Here is an 18,365-nt window from a genome sequence, read left to right as displayed (position 1 = left end):
AGATTTATGAAGCAATGCTTCCCATGGGTTTTTACATATATTGGAGTGAAAAATCATATTGACCAGTGCATAGTCTCGGATCCACAGACGCTGCTTCTCCTTTCACTGTCCAGTCACAGGCTGTAGCAGATCCAGGACAAACTTGGCACAAAAAAAGTGGGTTGAATGATGAGTTTCATCAGACGGAGGACATCTAGCGGCCTAAAAAAGTACACTAGGGGAAATCTCTGGATTAAAGATAAATAATTGCAGCAAAAGCTTTATTTGTTTATTTATTTAGCTTCAAAAATTGTCATAATAAAAAATAGAGTAAAAATCAGTACAAAAAAAGATTAGATGTCCAGAACATAAGACATATGATGACAGGATTTTCTATATCAAGGGTTCGAGAAGGAAGCAATGTTAATATAGTAATGATGAAAAGGAGTCATAATGAGACTAGGGGTAGTAATAATAAAAAAGTAATAGGGAAATAATTATAAAGTAAAATGGAAATAAAATTATAAGTAAAGTAATATATAAACATAACAAGGAGATGGATATTATCCAACCATTTATTAAGTATAGGATGAGGACGATTGAGGAAATAATGTTATCAATGTTATTATATCTTTTATTAGGCTATTGGCTTTACCTTATTTTTGGCAAAAGTTCTGCTTTAAATCATTTTCTGCCAAGCCTTTTTCTAATAAAATAAATAAGATAGGAGTATATTGAAAGACTGTATAGAGTATCAAGTAATAATCATGCTTAAAATTTGTGTAAATCGAATGATACCTCTAAGGAACTAATCTTTAAAGTAGCTATACTGAATAAATTATACTATAAACTAGTAGCTTTTTTAAAAAAAAACATTTTCATATCAATTTGAATGCCTAAAATCTGCTACATTTATTTTAGTGGAGAAATGCTATTTACCAACACCCTTTGTTCACAACAACAGTGGCCTTTTATATAGTCATCAAACCACTGACTGCCAGTTAAAGTCAGTAAAGAAGTCAAGGGAACAAGAGCTCACACACGCATGTTTATACATCCATGTGTATTTGCTGAATTGTGGAAATTTTCACGTAAGGTGGCTTCAAGCTCCTCCAGATATACATTCATTTAATATGATCTGGAAGTGTTTGGCATCAAGAAGATTATTGAATACTCCAGTTATACATTTTTATCATTGTGCATTAGGAGCATCACGCATGAAATGACAGGTTCCTTCTATGTGCATTGGCTGCATTGTGGGACTTTTCACAATAGATAACTACAAGCTCCTCCAGACATGCATTAATAAACACATGAGCTGGCAGTGTTGGTATCAAAAAGATTAATGAATGCTCCATTTATACAATTTTATCATTGTGTGTTGGGAGCATCACACATGAAATTACAGATACTCTCCAACAAAAAAAACCCTAATGTTTGTGATTCACCAGGTAGAAGAAAAAAAGGGGAAAATATCTTTATAGAATGTTCCACATGTTAGCAAATTATAATTCGTATCACAAATAAAAAGCGGTAAAGATAAGTGACATTTTTATTTTTTATTTTTTTATTTGATCCAAAGACACAAAGCAAACTAAGGTCTATAGCAGCCTTTCTCAACCTCATTACCCCAGGGAAACTGTTAAAACAACTTTCAGGTCTCAAGGAACCCCTGATAAAACCCATTCATTGGGGGTCAGTGGGAACAATGCCCTTTACTTTGGTGTTCAGTGAGAAGAATGCCCTTTTTTACAGTATTGGTAAGAATGGCCCCCTTACAGAGAGCTATAAAGATCTTTGGTGTCATAGCACTGGCTCCTCCAAATGGCATTGGCTTAGAACTATGTAGACATCAAACAGGAGGTAAATCAGCCACAGCTCAAGGAACCCCTAGCCACCTTTGAAGGAACCCTGGTTGAGAATGGCTGGTCTATAGAGTCAAAAGCCACCAGTAGAGTTACAGTGGATATAAAAAGTCTACACACCCTTGTTAAAATGTCAGGTTTCTGTGATGTAAAAAAATGAGACAAAGATAAATCATTTCAGAACTTTTTCCAACTTTAATGTGATGTAGAAACCGTACAACTCAATTGAATAACAAACTGAAATCTTTTGGGAAGGGGAAGTAAAAAAATAAATAAATAAATAATGTGATTGCATAAGTGTGCACACCCTGTTATAACTGAGGCTGTAGTTGTGTTCATAATTAAGCAATCACATTCATACTGAAGTTAAATAGGACCCAGTACACACCTGCCATCATTTAGAGTGCCTCTAATTAACCCCAAATAAAGTTTAGCTGTTCTAGTAGGTCTTTCCTGACTTTTTCCTAGTCGCATTCCTACAGCAAAAGCCATGGTCCACGGAGAGCTTGCAAAGTATCAGAGGGATCTTATTATTAGTCAGTCAGCAGAAGAGTACAAAAGAATTCCTAAGGCAAATAGATATACCATAGAACACAGTGAAGACAGTCATTTTAAAGTGGAGAAAACATGGCAGAACAGTTACATTACAAAGAACTGAACATCCCTCCAAAATTAATGAAAAGATAAGAAAGTAACTGGTCAGGGAGGCTGCCAAGAGGCCTACAGCAACATTAAAGGGGCTGCAGGAATATTTGGCCAGTATTGGCTGTGTGGTACATGTGACAACAATCTCCCGTATTCTTCAAATGTCTGGGCTATGGTTTAGAGTGGCAAGAAAAGCCACGAAGAAAAAAATCGTAGCCCAGGTAAATTTTGCAAAAACACATCTGAAGTCTCCCAAAAGCATGTGGGGAAATGTGTTATGGTCTGATGAAACCAAGGTTGAACTTTTTGCCATAATTCCAAAAGATATTTTGGCGCAAAAACAATACTGAATATCACCAAAAGAACACCATACCCACAGTGAAGCATGGTGGTGGCAGCATCATGCTTTGGGGCGGTTTTTCTTCAGCTGGTTCAGGTGCCTTATTCCAGGTAGAAGGAATTATGAACAGTTCCAAATATCAGTCAATATTGGCACAAAACCTTCAGGCTTCTACTAGAAAGCTGAACATGAAGAGGAACTTCATATTTCAGCATGACAACAACCTGAAGCATACATCCAAATCAACAAAGGAATGGCTTCACCATAAGAAAAAAAGGATATCAATTTTATTTAAGTACAGCGTCGCATGACCGGCACTGCGTCACTTTAACTGACAATTGCGTGGTCATGCAACATGGCTCTCAAACAAAATTGACGTCCTTTTTTTCCCACAAATAGAGCTTTCTTTTGGTGGTATTTGATCACCCCTGTGGTTTTTATTTTTTGCGCTATAAACAAAAATAGAGCGACAATTTTGAAAAAAACGCATTATCTTTTACTTTTTGTTATAATAAATATTTATTTATTTATTTAAATATTTATTTATATATTTAATTATATATTAAAAAAACTTTTTTTCCCTCAGTTTAGGCCGATACGTATTCTTCTACATATTGGTTTGCGCAAAAGTTTTAGTTTTATGACATTTTTAACAATAATTATTTTTTTACTAGTAATGGCGGCGATCAGCGATTTTTAATGTGACTGCAACATTATGGCGGACACATCAGACATTTTTGACACATTTTTGGGACCATTGTCATTTATACAGCAATCAGTGCTATACAAATGCAGTGATTCCTGTGTAAATGACAATGGCAGTGAAGGGGTTAACCAGTGGGTGGCAGTGTAGGGGTTAAGTGTTCCTAGGGGTGTGTTACTAACTGTGGGGGGCTGGGCTTTCTTTTAGTGAACACTGATCTCTGCTCCAATCACATGGAGCAGAGATCAGCTTAACTTGTTGCTAGGCAAAACGGGGAGATGCTGTTTACAACGGTATCTCCCAGTTCAGCCGCCCCGTGAGACGATCGCGGGTATGCCCGCGGCGATCGAGTCCGCGGGAACCGTGACTGGACTCACGAGGGTCCCGATAGCAGGGTGGCATTTAAGATTGGACGTACCTGTACGCCAATATGCCTGCACGTGCCATTCTGCCGACGTACATCGGCGTGCGCCAGTCGGCAAGTGGTTAAATACATTTTTCAAAGCTTGCCCCATTCCTCGTTACGAAGTGTCTCTAGATCTCTGTGCTATTGTCCAAAACTACCCTCTTGTGAATTGATTCTATTTGTCATTTGAATAGAGGAATATATATTTCCTATTAGTCCCTGTTTAGCATGTCTTGTAGTAACTGCCAAAGCTAAAATTGATGAAGGATTACATTTTAATAAATAGGTCTTTGCTTGGCTCTGCAAGGCAAGGTAACTGTATATTAAAAACATAATTTATTGGACAAATGATATTTCGCTGCCAGATTATCAAATGATTGCAAAACATAATTTTTATAAAGTTGGCGAAGAAACAGAATACCAGACTTTTTCCACAAATCAAAATTTTTAGGTTTCGTGACTTCAAGCGGTTGTGGATTGTTCCAAATGGACCTATATTGTGTATAACCCTCATACTGAGTATCTTGTTGAACAGTGGTCCAAATCCTATGTATCAAATAGAATGTTGGATATCTACATTTATTATAAAAATAGTAAGAGACTATTGACTGCACTAAGGGATCTATCGGCAATAGAGAGAATATAATTTGTGGTATGGAATCCTCACAATCTATAGTATTCCAGCCATTTAATTGCTGGAGTTGGGATGCCAGATAATAAGACCTGGTGTTAGGAACAGCCAAACCTCCTTCATCCTTGGGCAGTTGCAAAGTTTCCAAACGAATTTGGAGGATGTTTATATCTCCAAATAAGATCTCTAAACAGGATATCTATTTGTTTAAAGAATTTCCGTGGTAGTCTTTGGGGTAGTTATGTAACGATTATATTAATTGTAGCATCCAAATCATCTTTATCAGATTGGCTCTAACCTATTATTGTTAAAGGCAAATGACTCCAAATTTTCCCCACTTGCCTAAGCCACTTAAGTAATGGGGCCATATTCCTCTCCACATATGCACTCCCTTGTGATGTAACATGCACCCCTAGGTATTTAAATATAGAAACTACAGCAATTTGAGAAGCAGTGTGACGGAACCGATCCCACACTCCGATTGAGTGCTTCCGTCAGTATACCGCTTCCTAAGTCTGAATATAGATATCAGATATTCCAACCGCTTACAAGCAAAAAAGAAGACGACACTTGCTTAGCTGCTCAACATGGACTCCTTTATTAGAACTAAAATGACAAGTATTTATAATACAGTAGAAGACTAAAACCTAATCTAATTAGCATGAGCTAATTATCTAATCATTGACCCAGACTAGTTGTCTGAGAGATAGGACTTTTCAGGGTAAGGCTTTGTCTCCTAGCTCACTGACTATTCAATACACATTACCATAAACATAAACACAGGGTTAATTAGCACAAACAACAATGTGTGAATACTCCTACAAGCCAGAATAGACTCATTTACACAACAGACAGTTGGCTGGAGTTGATGGCATTAGCATCTAACAGTTTGTGTCCCAACAGTGTGATTCAGTCTATTGCTAATATGGCAAATACATATCCAGAGTCTGTGTGCCTTGGGGGTAGGGGGGGGTACATGTATCTGAATCCAAGTAACACCACCTCAGCGATCCCCAGGCATACAGCTCACAAAGAGCACCGTTTCCCCAAATGCGAGGGCCCATAATTGCAAGGCAAGAGACTCACATTCTGTCCCCTCCAACAGCTTCTGTCACACAGAGTTTGGTAGATTGGTTACGAGAGATACCAGAATATATCTGTTGTTTTTGTATCCATTTCTGCTGTGTTTCTATAGTAGGGATTGCTATATATTGAAGTTCAGCCTTTAAAGTGGTTGTAAACCCTTACAAACCACTTTGACCTACAGGTAAGCCTAGATTAAGGCTTACCTGTAGGTCCAAGAAATATCTCTTAAACCTATACGGTTTAGGAGATATTTACCTGAACACAGCCATCGCTGTCTATGGCGCATGCGCCGTAGACAGCGGCGTGCAGGCGCACTGGGTAAGCCGCAGATCGCGGCGATATGCCGCGAGTGTCGGCTCCCGTACGCATGCACGGGAGTAACGTCATCGCTGCTCCGGCGAATCACATTGCCGGAGCAGCGAGACCCACGGAGACCCACCGAGAAGATGGACACTCGGAACTACAGGGGACAGCGGTGACTTCGCTGGCTCCTGTGTCAGATAAGTGACACATAATGGACTACTATGCGATGCATAGTAGTCCATTATGCTTTACCTTTGCAGGGAATCAAAGAGGAAGTAAACCCATCAGGGTTGTCTCAGTTCTAGGAAAGAGTGCCAATAGAAAAAAAAATAGGAATTTTAGCCAATCAAGTAAGAAAGGATGATGCTATTGTGTCTGAGCAGATTTCCCACCCTCCGGCACACTCCGCAGCTCTGGGCCTGCAGCTTCTGAAGTACATTTTTACACAGTTTCTTATCTTACTATCTAGGGACAGCTAGAAAGCTGTGACATGGAAGATGGTGCAATTAAAATCTGAGAACAACCTCTATGCACAAAAACTGTCAAGTGATGTAGCAAAAGGAATAGCAAGGGTCACTTTAATAAAGGCTTGCAAAACAAAACCTCTGGCTACCAGTTACCTCTTATTAAGCACCCTACTCATACATTACACATTCAAAAAGTAATGCATACTAAAAAAATACCAATTTGGAATCCAAGGATGAATCAATGCAATGGAAGCAATGCCAGATCATTATTAAATTTGAATTGTAAAAAAACTTGTCTGGACACAGCAGTTTTATTTCTTTTTTATCACATACCATGTTTATGTTATGTGAATGATACTTCGCCATGAGCAGCGATAAAATATTGTGCTAGCCTTTGAAAGAGTTCATTATCCTGCAGTGTTTGATGGTCCGGCAGTAATGATTTATGAAGCTTAGAAGTTATTGCTGTGTAGACACAACATAATTATAGTTTATGTTCAGGCCTTGCACATTTGTGGATCGTAGCTGTCTATGAAATTAATTACATTAATTTTGTACATCGCTGCCTCTTTATAATGTAAGTAAAAATATATTGAGAGTAATTTGCACATGGTTATCACAAAGTAAGTATTCACAATTTTTTATGGTATTTTACACTTGCTCACTGGTGCAGCTAAAGACTGGCCAACTTCTTGCAGAAATGCTGTTGCAATTAGCAATTTTATTCAATTATTGCTGTTGAGAGAGGAAACTATATGGTGATTGCTTACTGGTTGCTATGCACACTTCTCTTTAATTTTTTACATTAGGGTCTTTTTGGGTTACTTAAAGAAACTCCACTATATGAAAAAAGTAATGAAAGTAATGCAGAAACTTTATAGCAGAGAGCTTAAAGGAGTTGTAAAGGCAGAAAGTTTTTTATCTTAATGTATTCTATGCTTTAAGATAAAAAGTCTTCTGTGTGCAGCAGTCCCCCTCAGCCCCCCCCCCCCCAACACTTACCTGAAATCCCTCTCTGTCCAACGATGACCACGAATGTTTCAGCCATCTGAGATTCTCCCTCCTGATTGGCTGAGACACAGCAGCTGCGCCATTGGCTGCCACTGCTGTCAGTCAAAGTCAGCAAGGCAATCAGGGGACTGAATGGACACTGGGAGCTGTGACTCAGCTCGGGTGCCCCCATAGCAAGCTACTTGCTGTGGGGGCACTTAACAGGAGGGAGGGGCTAGGAGTACACAAGAGGGACCCGAGAAGAGGAGGATCCAGGCTGCTCTGTGAAAATCCACTGCAGCAGTTTGTTATTTGTATGGGGAAAAAAATTGACTTTACAATCACTTTAAAATACCAGTTTTATCTTGCCTGTGCTCTGTCTCCACTCTAATCTTTGCTACAGACCCCCAAAACTTCCAACATGTGGCCCTTTGGCAGGTTTTGTACTGACACTAAACTATGTTTTTGTGCTTATTTAAGCCAGTTAAAAGAGAAGTATGGGCAAAACTTTGTTGGCCATACTTCTCTTGTGGGTCACAGGAGTACATTTACTTTCATTCTCCTGTGACCAGAGGGTTTTTGCTGCTATCAGGTGAAGGGGCTTCCTGGCATTCCAGTGAGAGCTGGAGGTGGCAGAGCAGAGAGCAGTGACTGACAAGAGCCAGTGTGGAACACTAGATAAAACAGACAGCTGGGAAACTTCTGATTCTAGGCCAGCTCGATGATAAGCTGGTGGTTCGTTGGGTCAGATACCGGCCTCTTTGATTGCACTGGAGAGCCTGAAAAAGTGGCAGTGGGCAGCAGAAGGTATGGGCGTCCCCTCCTGCCACCTGTAAAAGCAATCCAGTGGATAATCAGCTGCTAAGATTGCTTTTAGATGAAAAAGCATCACCAGCTGAAAAAAAATTACTGTGATTATGGCATACAGCTGCAGCCATAACCCTTTTATAACCACTTGAAGCCAATCCCGTATATATACTTGATTTGGCGTCAAGTAGTTAAAGAAAATATTCTTTACACTGGCTGGTTTGGTTTATTTCTTTCACTCTACTTCTGCTGTCTATTTCTTTTCTATGTTTATGTTTTTTTTATATATCTCTGATCTTTTATAATGGAACTAGTCGAGAGAAATATCAAATGTGGTACAAGTCATTTCTAGGGGGATGTTGGTAGCATACATGTGGAAGCATTAGTTTGTAATAGGCTGGTAAAACCAGTGATCTTGAGCAGTCTAATGTATTTTTCTTCAGTATTGGTACAAGAAAGAAGAGTCACCAGCACTCATTGTAGATTACATATTCATACATATTTGTTTACATAGCTTAAAAACAGACATTTTGGGGCTGTACAGGGTTCCTTCCTCACAATGGCAGGCTCTGACCCTGGGCAGCCCTGAAACATTGACTGGATTTGACCTATGTGATGTTACACACATAAATACGTGTGAAGCTATAAAGTTAAATAAAATGTTGTAAAGCGCTGCGTAAACTGTCGGCGCTATATAAATCCTGTATAATAATAATAATAATAATAATAAGAGTGCTGGTGACTGCAGTTACTATAAGCACTATTTAGCTGCATTGGTCAAAATGCTCTAAGGAGTGTAACCCAGAACTTTTTCTCCAGTCTTGTCTTGTGAAAGGTATCCGATGTCTTTCTTTCTTTCCTGTATCATGTTTTGTTGTCTCTGAGACTGACTATATTTTGTAGCATGCCCATAGTCTCTGACCATCTCCTGTTGCATTTCTGCAGTTTTCTGCTCGAATCATCTGGTTTTGACAGGTACCCCCTCCCCCCCAAAAAATGGTGTCCAAAGATGTTAAAGGAGGGGGGACAGAAAAGAAAAACTTTCCCTTTTGGGTGAAGTTCTGCTTTAAAGTAGAACTATAGACAAAACTGTTTCATTGCTGAGATTTACCTTCACTTCCTGTCCCATAGCTTCATAGTTTCATAGTTAGTAAGGTTGAATAAAGACACCAGTCCATCCCAAGTGTCTACAATTGTCCCTATCCCTGTACTTTACACACTCACATTGGTCCCTACCCACAATCCAAGGTCCCCATTCATATACTAGGGCCAATTTTGGACAGAAACCAATTAACCTACCTGCATGTCTTTGGGAGGAAACTGGAGTACCCGGAGGAAACCCACACAGGCATAGGGAGAACATGCAAACTCCAGGCAGGTAGTGTCCTGGTTGGGATTTGAACCAGCGACCCTTCTTACTGCTAGGTGAGAGTGCTAGCCACTACACCACTGTGCTGCCCAGCTAAACAGGAAGTGAGAGGAAATCCCTGCAAATTAAGGAAATTCCTTGGGACCCCCAGGTCACCAGAACTAGTGTCTCCATTGGAAGATTTTCCCTGTATTACTTTTCTGGGGACAACTCAAAATGTTGGGATTTTGTTTTACTTTTACTTTCAATGATAATGGTAAACAGGGCAAATAGAGAGGAATCAGAGGATGAATCTCCTTAACGGGGAGACAGACAGCAATAACAACTGACATCTAATTCTAATCACTCTGCACTCCATCCAAAACTAAAATAAAGGTTTTGTTTTTAGTTATACTTTAAGTAAATCCACTAAAAAGTTGAAGCAATGCTACCTGAGGAACATTCAGATGTTCATGTACGTATTGCAGCTGTCTATGTATTGCTTGCCTAGGGTTAAAAACGAATTTGTATGCATAGTCTTTAATTATATATATGTGCATGGGGCAGCTGTAATGGTTGGGTCTTGCTGATCCTCTTATCTTTTTGCAATTCCACTAGACAGAATCTGTCCTAAAACCATAAGCTCTCTGTAGTCTCTAATTACATTTAACACCCACAGTGCTCTTGGTAGCCACAAACCATGGCAGGTTGGAAGCACCTTGCTAGCAGTGGTTATTATTAATGGAAAGAAAGAGGTACATTTTCTTTTGGTGAATAATATGATTTGGTTATGCTGACATATCCCCTACCGTTTCATGTAAAGTGTGAATTTTGCTAATAGGTCTCAAGATATGAGTTTACTAAATGCTACATAAATCATTAGCATGTGGACTTTTTGCACCAGGTGGTGAGAAAGGTGCAAAAATGATTTATTTGTCAGTGATGTTAATTGAGCTGCACTTTCTGTGCACTGCTGTTTACAATGAATGCAGCTGATGCTTGTCCCTTTCTGCCTGTCTATCCAGAGATGAATATGACAGTGACAGCGAGTCCCCAACCGCAGATGAAGAAGAGAGACCTCTGACGGTAGTAGAATTGCGAGATAAAATCACGAGGAGGGTAAGATGCATTATGTAAACATCACATTTCCCACAGGTTATCCACAATTAAAAATAAAACAGCTTTGTGAATGTAAGGTTCATAACAAGATCACACTGTTTTATGTCATTTATGAATGTACATTTTATAGTGATCCCCGAGGGTTTTGAAACAAAAGGAAAATCTTGTAATGTGCTAAACATATAGAAAGTGTAATAAATTATAATATAAGGAGGATAAGCAAGTATTTTAGTTTTAACTTTGGTACATTGGTTTTAAAGCAGACCTTTCCATAAAATCAAGTTCCACTTATTACATCAGGTCTCCCATTTGCTTTAGAAAATTGCACCTGATATACTTACCTTAGCCTTTCTACCACACTGAAGAGGGTGACTTCATTTGGTGAGATCCCGGGAATTCCGAGTGTTGCAGATTTTTGCATAGGTTTAGGCATAGATTTCGCCTAGGCACTCTTGGGTGCACGTAAACTATGGTAGGTAAGTATATTTTCTAACTTTTATTCCTCAGATGTGTATTCTTACATGTATCATGCAGTGATTGAGCAAGGGGGTTTCTTGATGTAATATGTGGACCTTGGCTTTTAGTGTCACATTCGTTTTAATGTATAAAAGTGTTTCCAGGCTACAGTATATGAAAGAGGAATCAATGCTTCTTACTTATGTAAGAAAAATTCCTCTAACTATTCAAAAGCACATTATATTACTTATGTAAGAAAAATGCCCATTATATCTGAGTAGCCAGAATTAAGAAATATGGGGAGGGGAGTGGATAATAATATCCTCTACAGCATGGGTGCTCAACCTGTGGCTCTCCAGCTATTGCAGAACTACATAATATCCTCTACATCGGGTATATGCAATAAGCGGACCTCCAGCTGTTGCAAAACTACAAGTCCCATCATGCCTCTGGGTGTCATGCTTGTTGCTGTCAGTCTTGCTATGCCTCATGGGACTTGTAGTTCTGCAACAGCTGGAGGTCCACTAATTGCATATCCCTGCTCTACAGCATGGGTGCTCAACCTGTGGCCCTCCAGCTGTTGCAGAACTACAAGTCCTATCATGTCTTTGCCTATGAGAGTCATGCTTGTAACTATCAGCCTGGCAATGCTTCCTGAGACTTGTAGTTCCGCCATAGCGGAGTATACAGTAAAACACAGAATTTTAGAATTTTATGGCATACCACAGACAACACTTTTGCATTATGAACTGGACATGTCATGGTTTTCTTATAACAGTGCTTTCATACTTTCTGCAAACTGTAGTGTTCCCCACTATGTTCTTATGTTCTACAGTTTTTGGAATATACCTCTGTTACTTGCACCCGCACATTTACTTATATGTCTTATGCTTGCAGATGCCACTGTGCCATTAATATACTCAGGAAAACACAGATGCTGTTTTTTTTTTTGTTTGTTTTTTTCTTCTCAATATGTTTATTTGGTTTTCAAAATATAGAAACACAGTTAGAGTAGCGCATGCAGCCGCCAAGTCATCAATACATAACATATACAGATACAAATAATTATACAAAGTCCTAGTAACAAGTACACAGATACCAATGTTACGCACAGGGATTATGGATGGGCGAATGGTTGTTCGGGCGATCAGCGAACATCCAAACAAACGGGTCGTTCGACCGTTTGTTTGCCCCCCCCAAACCAAACGCAATGCATTGCGGCGCTGAACAGTGCATTGCAAGCCCTGATTGGCTGAAGCAGTGCAAGCTTCAGCCAATCAGGGCAGAGAGCAATGTCAGAGTCATGAGTGGACACTGTCATCATGACTTTATCCAATCATGGCTCATTCCTGCCCCACAGTATAAGTATTTTTTCAGTGGCATCCATTTTCAGTGTGATTTTGGCATGGAGAGAGCTAGAACAGGGCTCTGTTCAGTGCTATTAGTTAATGTGCTATACTGTGTTTCAATTGTCGGTGTTAAATATTAGTTTAGTATCAGTCTAGGGATAGTGTGAGTGTAGTGAGGGAGACCATCATTCAGCTTTACATAGTGTGCAGCTAGAGTAGGGACAGCTCAGATAGTTTCACTGTAGTCAGACTGTGTCATTCATACATACATTAGTGCAGAGTAGGGACAGCTCATATGGTTTCAGTGTAGTGTAGTGAGACTTTATCAGTAATCTTAAATTAGTGTATAGCTAGAGTAGTTACTGCCAGTTTAACACCATTTACTTCTGTGTGCGTTACTGCTAGTTTAATGCCATTTACTTCTGCGTGTGTTTCTGCCATTTAGTTTTGTGTGCGTTACTTCCAGTTTAGTGCCATATAGTTCTGTGTGCGTTACTGCCAGTTTAATGCCATATACTGTAATTTTGTGTGCGTTACTGCCAGTTTAACGTCATATAGTTCTGTGTGCGTTACTGCTAGTTTAATGCCATATATTTTTGTGTGTGTTACTGCTAGTTTAACGCCATATAGCTGTGTGTGTTACTGACAGTTTAACACCATTTACTTCTGTGTGCGTTACTGCCAGTTTGACGCTGTATAGTTCTGTGTGCATTACTGCCAGTTTAACGGCATATAGTTTTGTACTTCACTGTACGTTTGGTGCATTATATTGCAGTATATTATAGTGTATCCGTGGAGTGTGTTTGTGTAGTGTGAGTACTTAAATTAAAGTGCACCAAACACCACTTTACATTGATTAAAGTGCAGCTACGTACAGATTTCCACTTCTTCTTTACATTTGTACTGCCCCCTCCCTCCCAATAACGTCTCGGAGGACAACAAGGAGAGGCAAACGTTCCCATGGCACTGTAAGGGGGCCAGCAACAAATGTGTTCACAGGCAAAGGTGGACAAGGTGGTCAGTCCTCAGGCAGGGCATAATTTCCTCTGTTTAGTGAGTTTGCCCATGCTATCCAGCCACAGCATGCAAAGGAGGTGGTGGAATGGCTTACTAAACCTTCCTCATCCTCCTCATCCTCGGTCACACAAGCAGTGCAGTCCCCTGTAGTTGTCAGAGTGGATAAACCTGCCTCCTTGTCCACATCTATTCCTGCCATAGCCCCAACATCAGCCACCGAGGAGTCATCTGAGTTATTTGACCACAGTGTCAGCCACTTGCCCCTTGATGATGCCCAGCCACGACTGGATTCAGATGTTGGTTCTGAGGATCAGAATGAAAGGAACATGAGCCTAGAAAGGGGGAGGAACACTGATAGACATATTGGCATTCATGTTCCCCAAGCCGCAGCGTATTGCCAAGTTGTCTCCAGTGGTAATGATTAAGATGGAGGAGATGGAGATGATGATGATGATGAGGTCACCGATGCAGCTTGGGTGCCAGATAGAGCAGAGGAGGAAACTGAAGGTGAGGCGGCACAACCCCAAGGAGGCCGACATCAAGAAAGAGTAGAGTGCAGCCACCCTATTACATCACATTCTGCAGCTGTTATCTTTCGGCCCACTCCCCAGAGCTCAGCTGTCTGGGCCCTTTTCACCACATCTGCAGCAGAACACACTGTTGCTATGTGCAAATTGTGTCTCAGGCTTATCAAATATGTCAAAAACACCAGCCATTTCGGTACCACATGCTTAACAAGGCATTTAGCATCCAACCACACAGCCCATGGGCAAGAGCACCTAAAAGCTGTACAAAAGGGGCACAAATCTGTCCCTCCTCCTCCTTACCCACTTCAGTCTGTCCCTGCAATAGAGTCATTACCTCTCTGCAGCCTCCATTGACAGGGATGATGATATAGCACAGGGTGTCCCAGGTCCCAGCCACACATCTGCCAGCAGCACACCACCAGCTGTAGACTGTAGCCGGCAAATTTCTCTGCTCCATCTGCTGCAGCAGAAAAAAAAAATACAGTCCCTGCCACCCCACTCCCAGCGTTTAAATGCAAGCTTGTCAAAACTTTTGGCTCTCCAACTTCTGCCTTTCAGCCTGGTGGATTCTGCTCCCTTCCATGAATTTGCACAATGTGCTGTACCACAATGGCAGGTTCCCAGTCGTTACTACTTTTTACATAAGGCCTTTCCATCTCTCTACCATCACATGGAAGGGAATGTTCTGGCATTGTTGGGCAAGGCAGTCAGCTGTAAAATCCACTTTATTGCTGACACATGGTCCAGCAAGCATGGGCAGGTATGATATATATTGTTCACAGCACACTGCTTGCATCTCGAAAGGATGCAGGACAGGACAGGGCCGTTGTGCCCCCACATCTCCATACAGCTGGTGGTGATGATGCCAGACCTGTGAGCTCTACCCCCTCTTACTCCTCCTCCTCCGCCACCTCCATGCCCTCCTCTGCAGAATTGTCCTATGAACATCTGAATATCTTTACGCATTTAAAGGGCTATTCCATGAGTCACGCAGTGCATCAGCTGGTGTGTTTAGTTTGTGCGATAATGGCTCAAACCTCCTGTCCACTCTTAGGGAAAGTTGACACATGTGCCATGCATGGCACATGTCTTCAATTTGGTGGTGCAGCAATTTCTAAATACGTACCTAGGATTGCAAGATGTCCTAAAGCTGGCCAGAAGAATCTGTAGCCATTTCAGGTGGTCATACACAGCCAGTGCTCGGTTGGCTGAAATTCAGCAGGAATTCCACCTGCCCATAAACCGCCTGATTTGTGACATGCCAACCAGGTGGAACTCGACTTTGGCAATGCTGCAATGGCTATACATGCAGCAGAGGGTAGTTAACGAGTACCTCTGAGAGAATGGCACGGCGGCAGGCTCAGGCCACCTCAGCTTTTTTTTCCCCACGTCAATGGCTGATCATTAAGGATGCATGCGCTGTATTGTCACCATTTGAGGAGACCAGAAGGATGGTGAGCCGTGACACAATCCCAGTGACACAATCCCTGTTGTGTTCCTGCTGGAGCAGACTCTCCATGGCATTATAGACAGGGCATTGGAGGCAGAGCAACAGGAGGAAGAGGAGGACTTACTTTCCTCTCAAGGCGCACTTTATCCAGACATCATCATTCCTATGTCACAGAACACACAGGAGGAGAGAGGGGAGGAGGATGAGGAGAAGGATTCTGGCACTTTCATAGGCTTTGAAGAGAAAGACATACGTAAATCTGTTAGCGATGGCTTTCCAACCCCAGGACCCTTGGGAGTAGTATGTGGCTGGGAGGAGGAAGTTCCAGATGTTGTCATCCTGAGTGACCCCAAGGAGTCTGCTTCTCAAGCCTCGGCGAATTTGAGGCATATGGTCAACCTCATGCTTCAAAGCCTGCGAAAGGACCCAAGAATACGTGGCATAAAGGAGAAGGATGATTACTGGTTGGCAACCCTCCTTGACCACCGTTATAAGGGTAAGATCTCAGAACTCATCCTGTCCCCACAGAGAGTGCAGAAGATAAAATCTCTTGATGACACGTTAAAGAGGATTTTATTGAACGTTTTTCCTAACTCCAGTAGGTTACAGTGTCCCGGAATATGTAGTTTTGAGTCTTCTGTTGGTCAAAAGAGGAGCACTGGAAAAGGCGTTCGCCTAAGTGAGGCATTTCTGAATTTTTTTAGTCCACGCCATCCAGGACTGTCAGCTTCCACATCCCATCGGCAGCGTCTGCATCACATGGTGGATGATTACCGTGGGGCCAAAATTGACTGACTGACTGGGTCATGAGAATAAAATCCCTACTGGGCCAGAACTTGCCCAGTATGCTATTGAGTTGTTGAGCTGCCCTGCATCCAGCGCGCTTTCAGGATGGGCATTCAGTGCTGCAGGAGGTTTCATTACTGATCATGGAAAATGTCTGTCCACAGACTCCGTGGACTGTTTGACGTTTATAAAAAAATTAATCAGTCCTGGATTACCAGCTATGAAGCCCCTGATGTCGATGTCACTAATTAGGTCTTTTTGGGATGTGGAATCACTGCAGGACTTTGAGGCTGCCTAGATTTGAGGATGTTTAATCATTTCATCTAGAAGAATGTTTTTGGTATAGGTTTCATGAGCACAAATAACACCCAGAGACCAATTTTTCAGCACCTGTTTGACAGGTGCATATCATTGCAATTGTTTTAGCCTTCATCAAGAGCACGTCTATATGGTTACTGTGGGAAGGCGCCCCCAACACCCAAAGAGTAATTTTTCTGCACCTGTTTGTCAGGTGCGCCAATTCTTGCTTTCATCAATATTACCTCTAAAGGGTTATGGTGGTAAGGTACCACCGACACCCAAAGACCAATTTTTCTGTACCTGTTTTACAGGTGCATATCATTGCAATTTTTTACAGCATGGCCAACTCTTGCTTTCATCAAGAGTACCTCTATAGGGTTACGGTGGGGAGGCGCCACCGACACCCAAAGACCAATTTTTCTGCACCTGTTTGACAGATGCACATCATTGCAATTTTTTTACAGCAAGTCCAATTCTTGCTTTGAACAATATTACCTCTATAGGGTTACGGTGGGAAGGTGCCACCGACACCCAAAGACCAATTTTTACACACCCGTTACTGCTATCCAAAGTCAAAGTGACACCAGAATGTATCCAAAAAAATCTCTAATCTTGTTCCCAGTGCACTACCTTGTGGTCTCATCATACACACTGGCTCCCTAGCTGTTGCTGAGCAAAATAAAGGCAGCTTTCAGGGAAAATTTCATTTTTTTTGGCTTTATAAATGCAATTATTTCTGCAGCAGATTCTAGACATGGTACAGATCTGCCACTTTGCAGATAGACTAAAGGGACACCCCCCCCCCCCCCCCCCCGCACTATATTGTCAGAATTTTTTCATTTTATGCTTTCACTTTAAAAAAAAAATAATGCTCATTTAAAAATTACATTTTTCACAAACTTTTATTTTTATTGATACATGCCCCCAGGGCAGGACCTGGACCCCTATAACTATTGTATGCCCAATTACTTGCATATAAGCCTTCAAAGTGGGCACTTTTGATTTCTACGTTTGGGTCCCATTGGCTTTAATGGGGTTCATTATCCGGGTCCGAACTTTCGCAGTGTTCAAAAGTTCTGGTGCGAACCGAACAGGGGTCTGTTCGGCTCATCCCTAATAGGGATTAAGGCAGTAACCAACTTTCCATCACAGATGCTGTTTTTTCTGCTTAAAACCTGGACCTCTGAAAGTATACAGTATAAGATGTATAACTACAATTATTTTCCTTGGTCTGAAGTCTATGTTTGTTTATTTTGAGTTTTATGGACCTTGAGCTGTTGGCCAGACCTTCTGAAGCAGAATTTATTTATCATTTCCATTCTCTCTGCAGCAGATCAAATATTTTTCACAAATGGTACATACAGACAATAAAGAACATTCACCCAATCCCATTTACAGTTGAATCAAGGTGTGTAGGTCGTTTTGTTGGCCTTCCCTGCTGACTGATTGCTGAGCTTGTTCAAGGGAACATTCCATCACCCAGAGTAGATTTTTCCGGACAGTCACTTTGCCTCCTCTTTTGACAAGCTGGCACCAGTAGTGGTTCCCCTCCCTTATCCTTTAGCACAACTATGCAAGTTCCTCTGATTGTGCAACAATTTTTGGACAGAAAATAAGATTGGTGACCAGACTAATATCTCTAGACTTCTTAAAGAGGAAGTAAACCCTGATGGGTTTACTTCTTCTTTGTCTCCCTGCAAAGGTAAAGCATAATGGGCTACTATGCATAATGGGCTACTATGCATCGCATAGTAGCTCATTATGTGTCACTTACCTGACACAGGAGCGAGC

The 18,365-nt window shown here is 41.2% G+C and overlaps 1 protein-coding gene across 1 annotated transcript in view; it reads left to right on the top strand.

Moving 5' to 3' along the window:
* The window catches only part of ODAD1 (outer dynein arm docking complex subunit 1), a 254,860-nt gene that overhangs the window by 190,394 nt on the left and 46,101 nt on the right, over positions 1 to 18,365 (top strand). Inside the window, exon 14 of the mRNA XM_077457426.1 lies at positions 10,596 to 10,689. Coding sequence (XP_077313552.1) covers positions 10,596 to 10,689 — 94 coding nt within the window. The remainder of the gene's footprint in view (positions 1 to 10,595; positions 10,690 to 18,365) is intronic.

This window comes from Lithobates pipiens, unplaced genomic scaffold (genome assembly GCF_037356315.1).
Source record: "Lithobates pipiens isolate NorthernLeopardFrog02 unplaced genomic scaffold, aLitPip1_a1.2 Scaffold_27, whole genome shotgun sequence".
Taxonomy (NCBI): domain Eukaryota; kingdom Metazoa; phylum Chordata; class Amphibia; order Anura; family Ranidae; genus Lithobates; species Lithobates pipiens.
The sequence above is the reverse complement of the archived record's forward strand: the minus strand, read 5'-3'. Positions and strand labels throughout refer to the sequence as shown.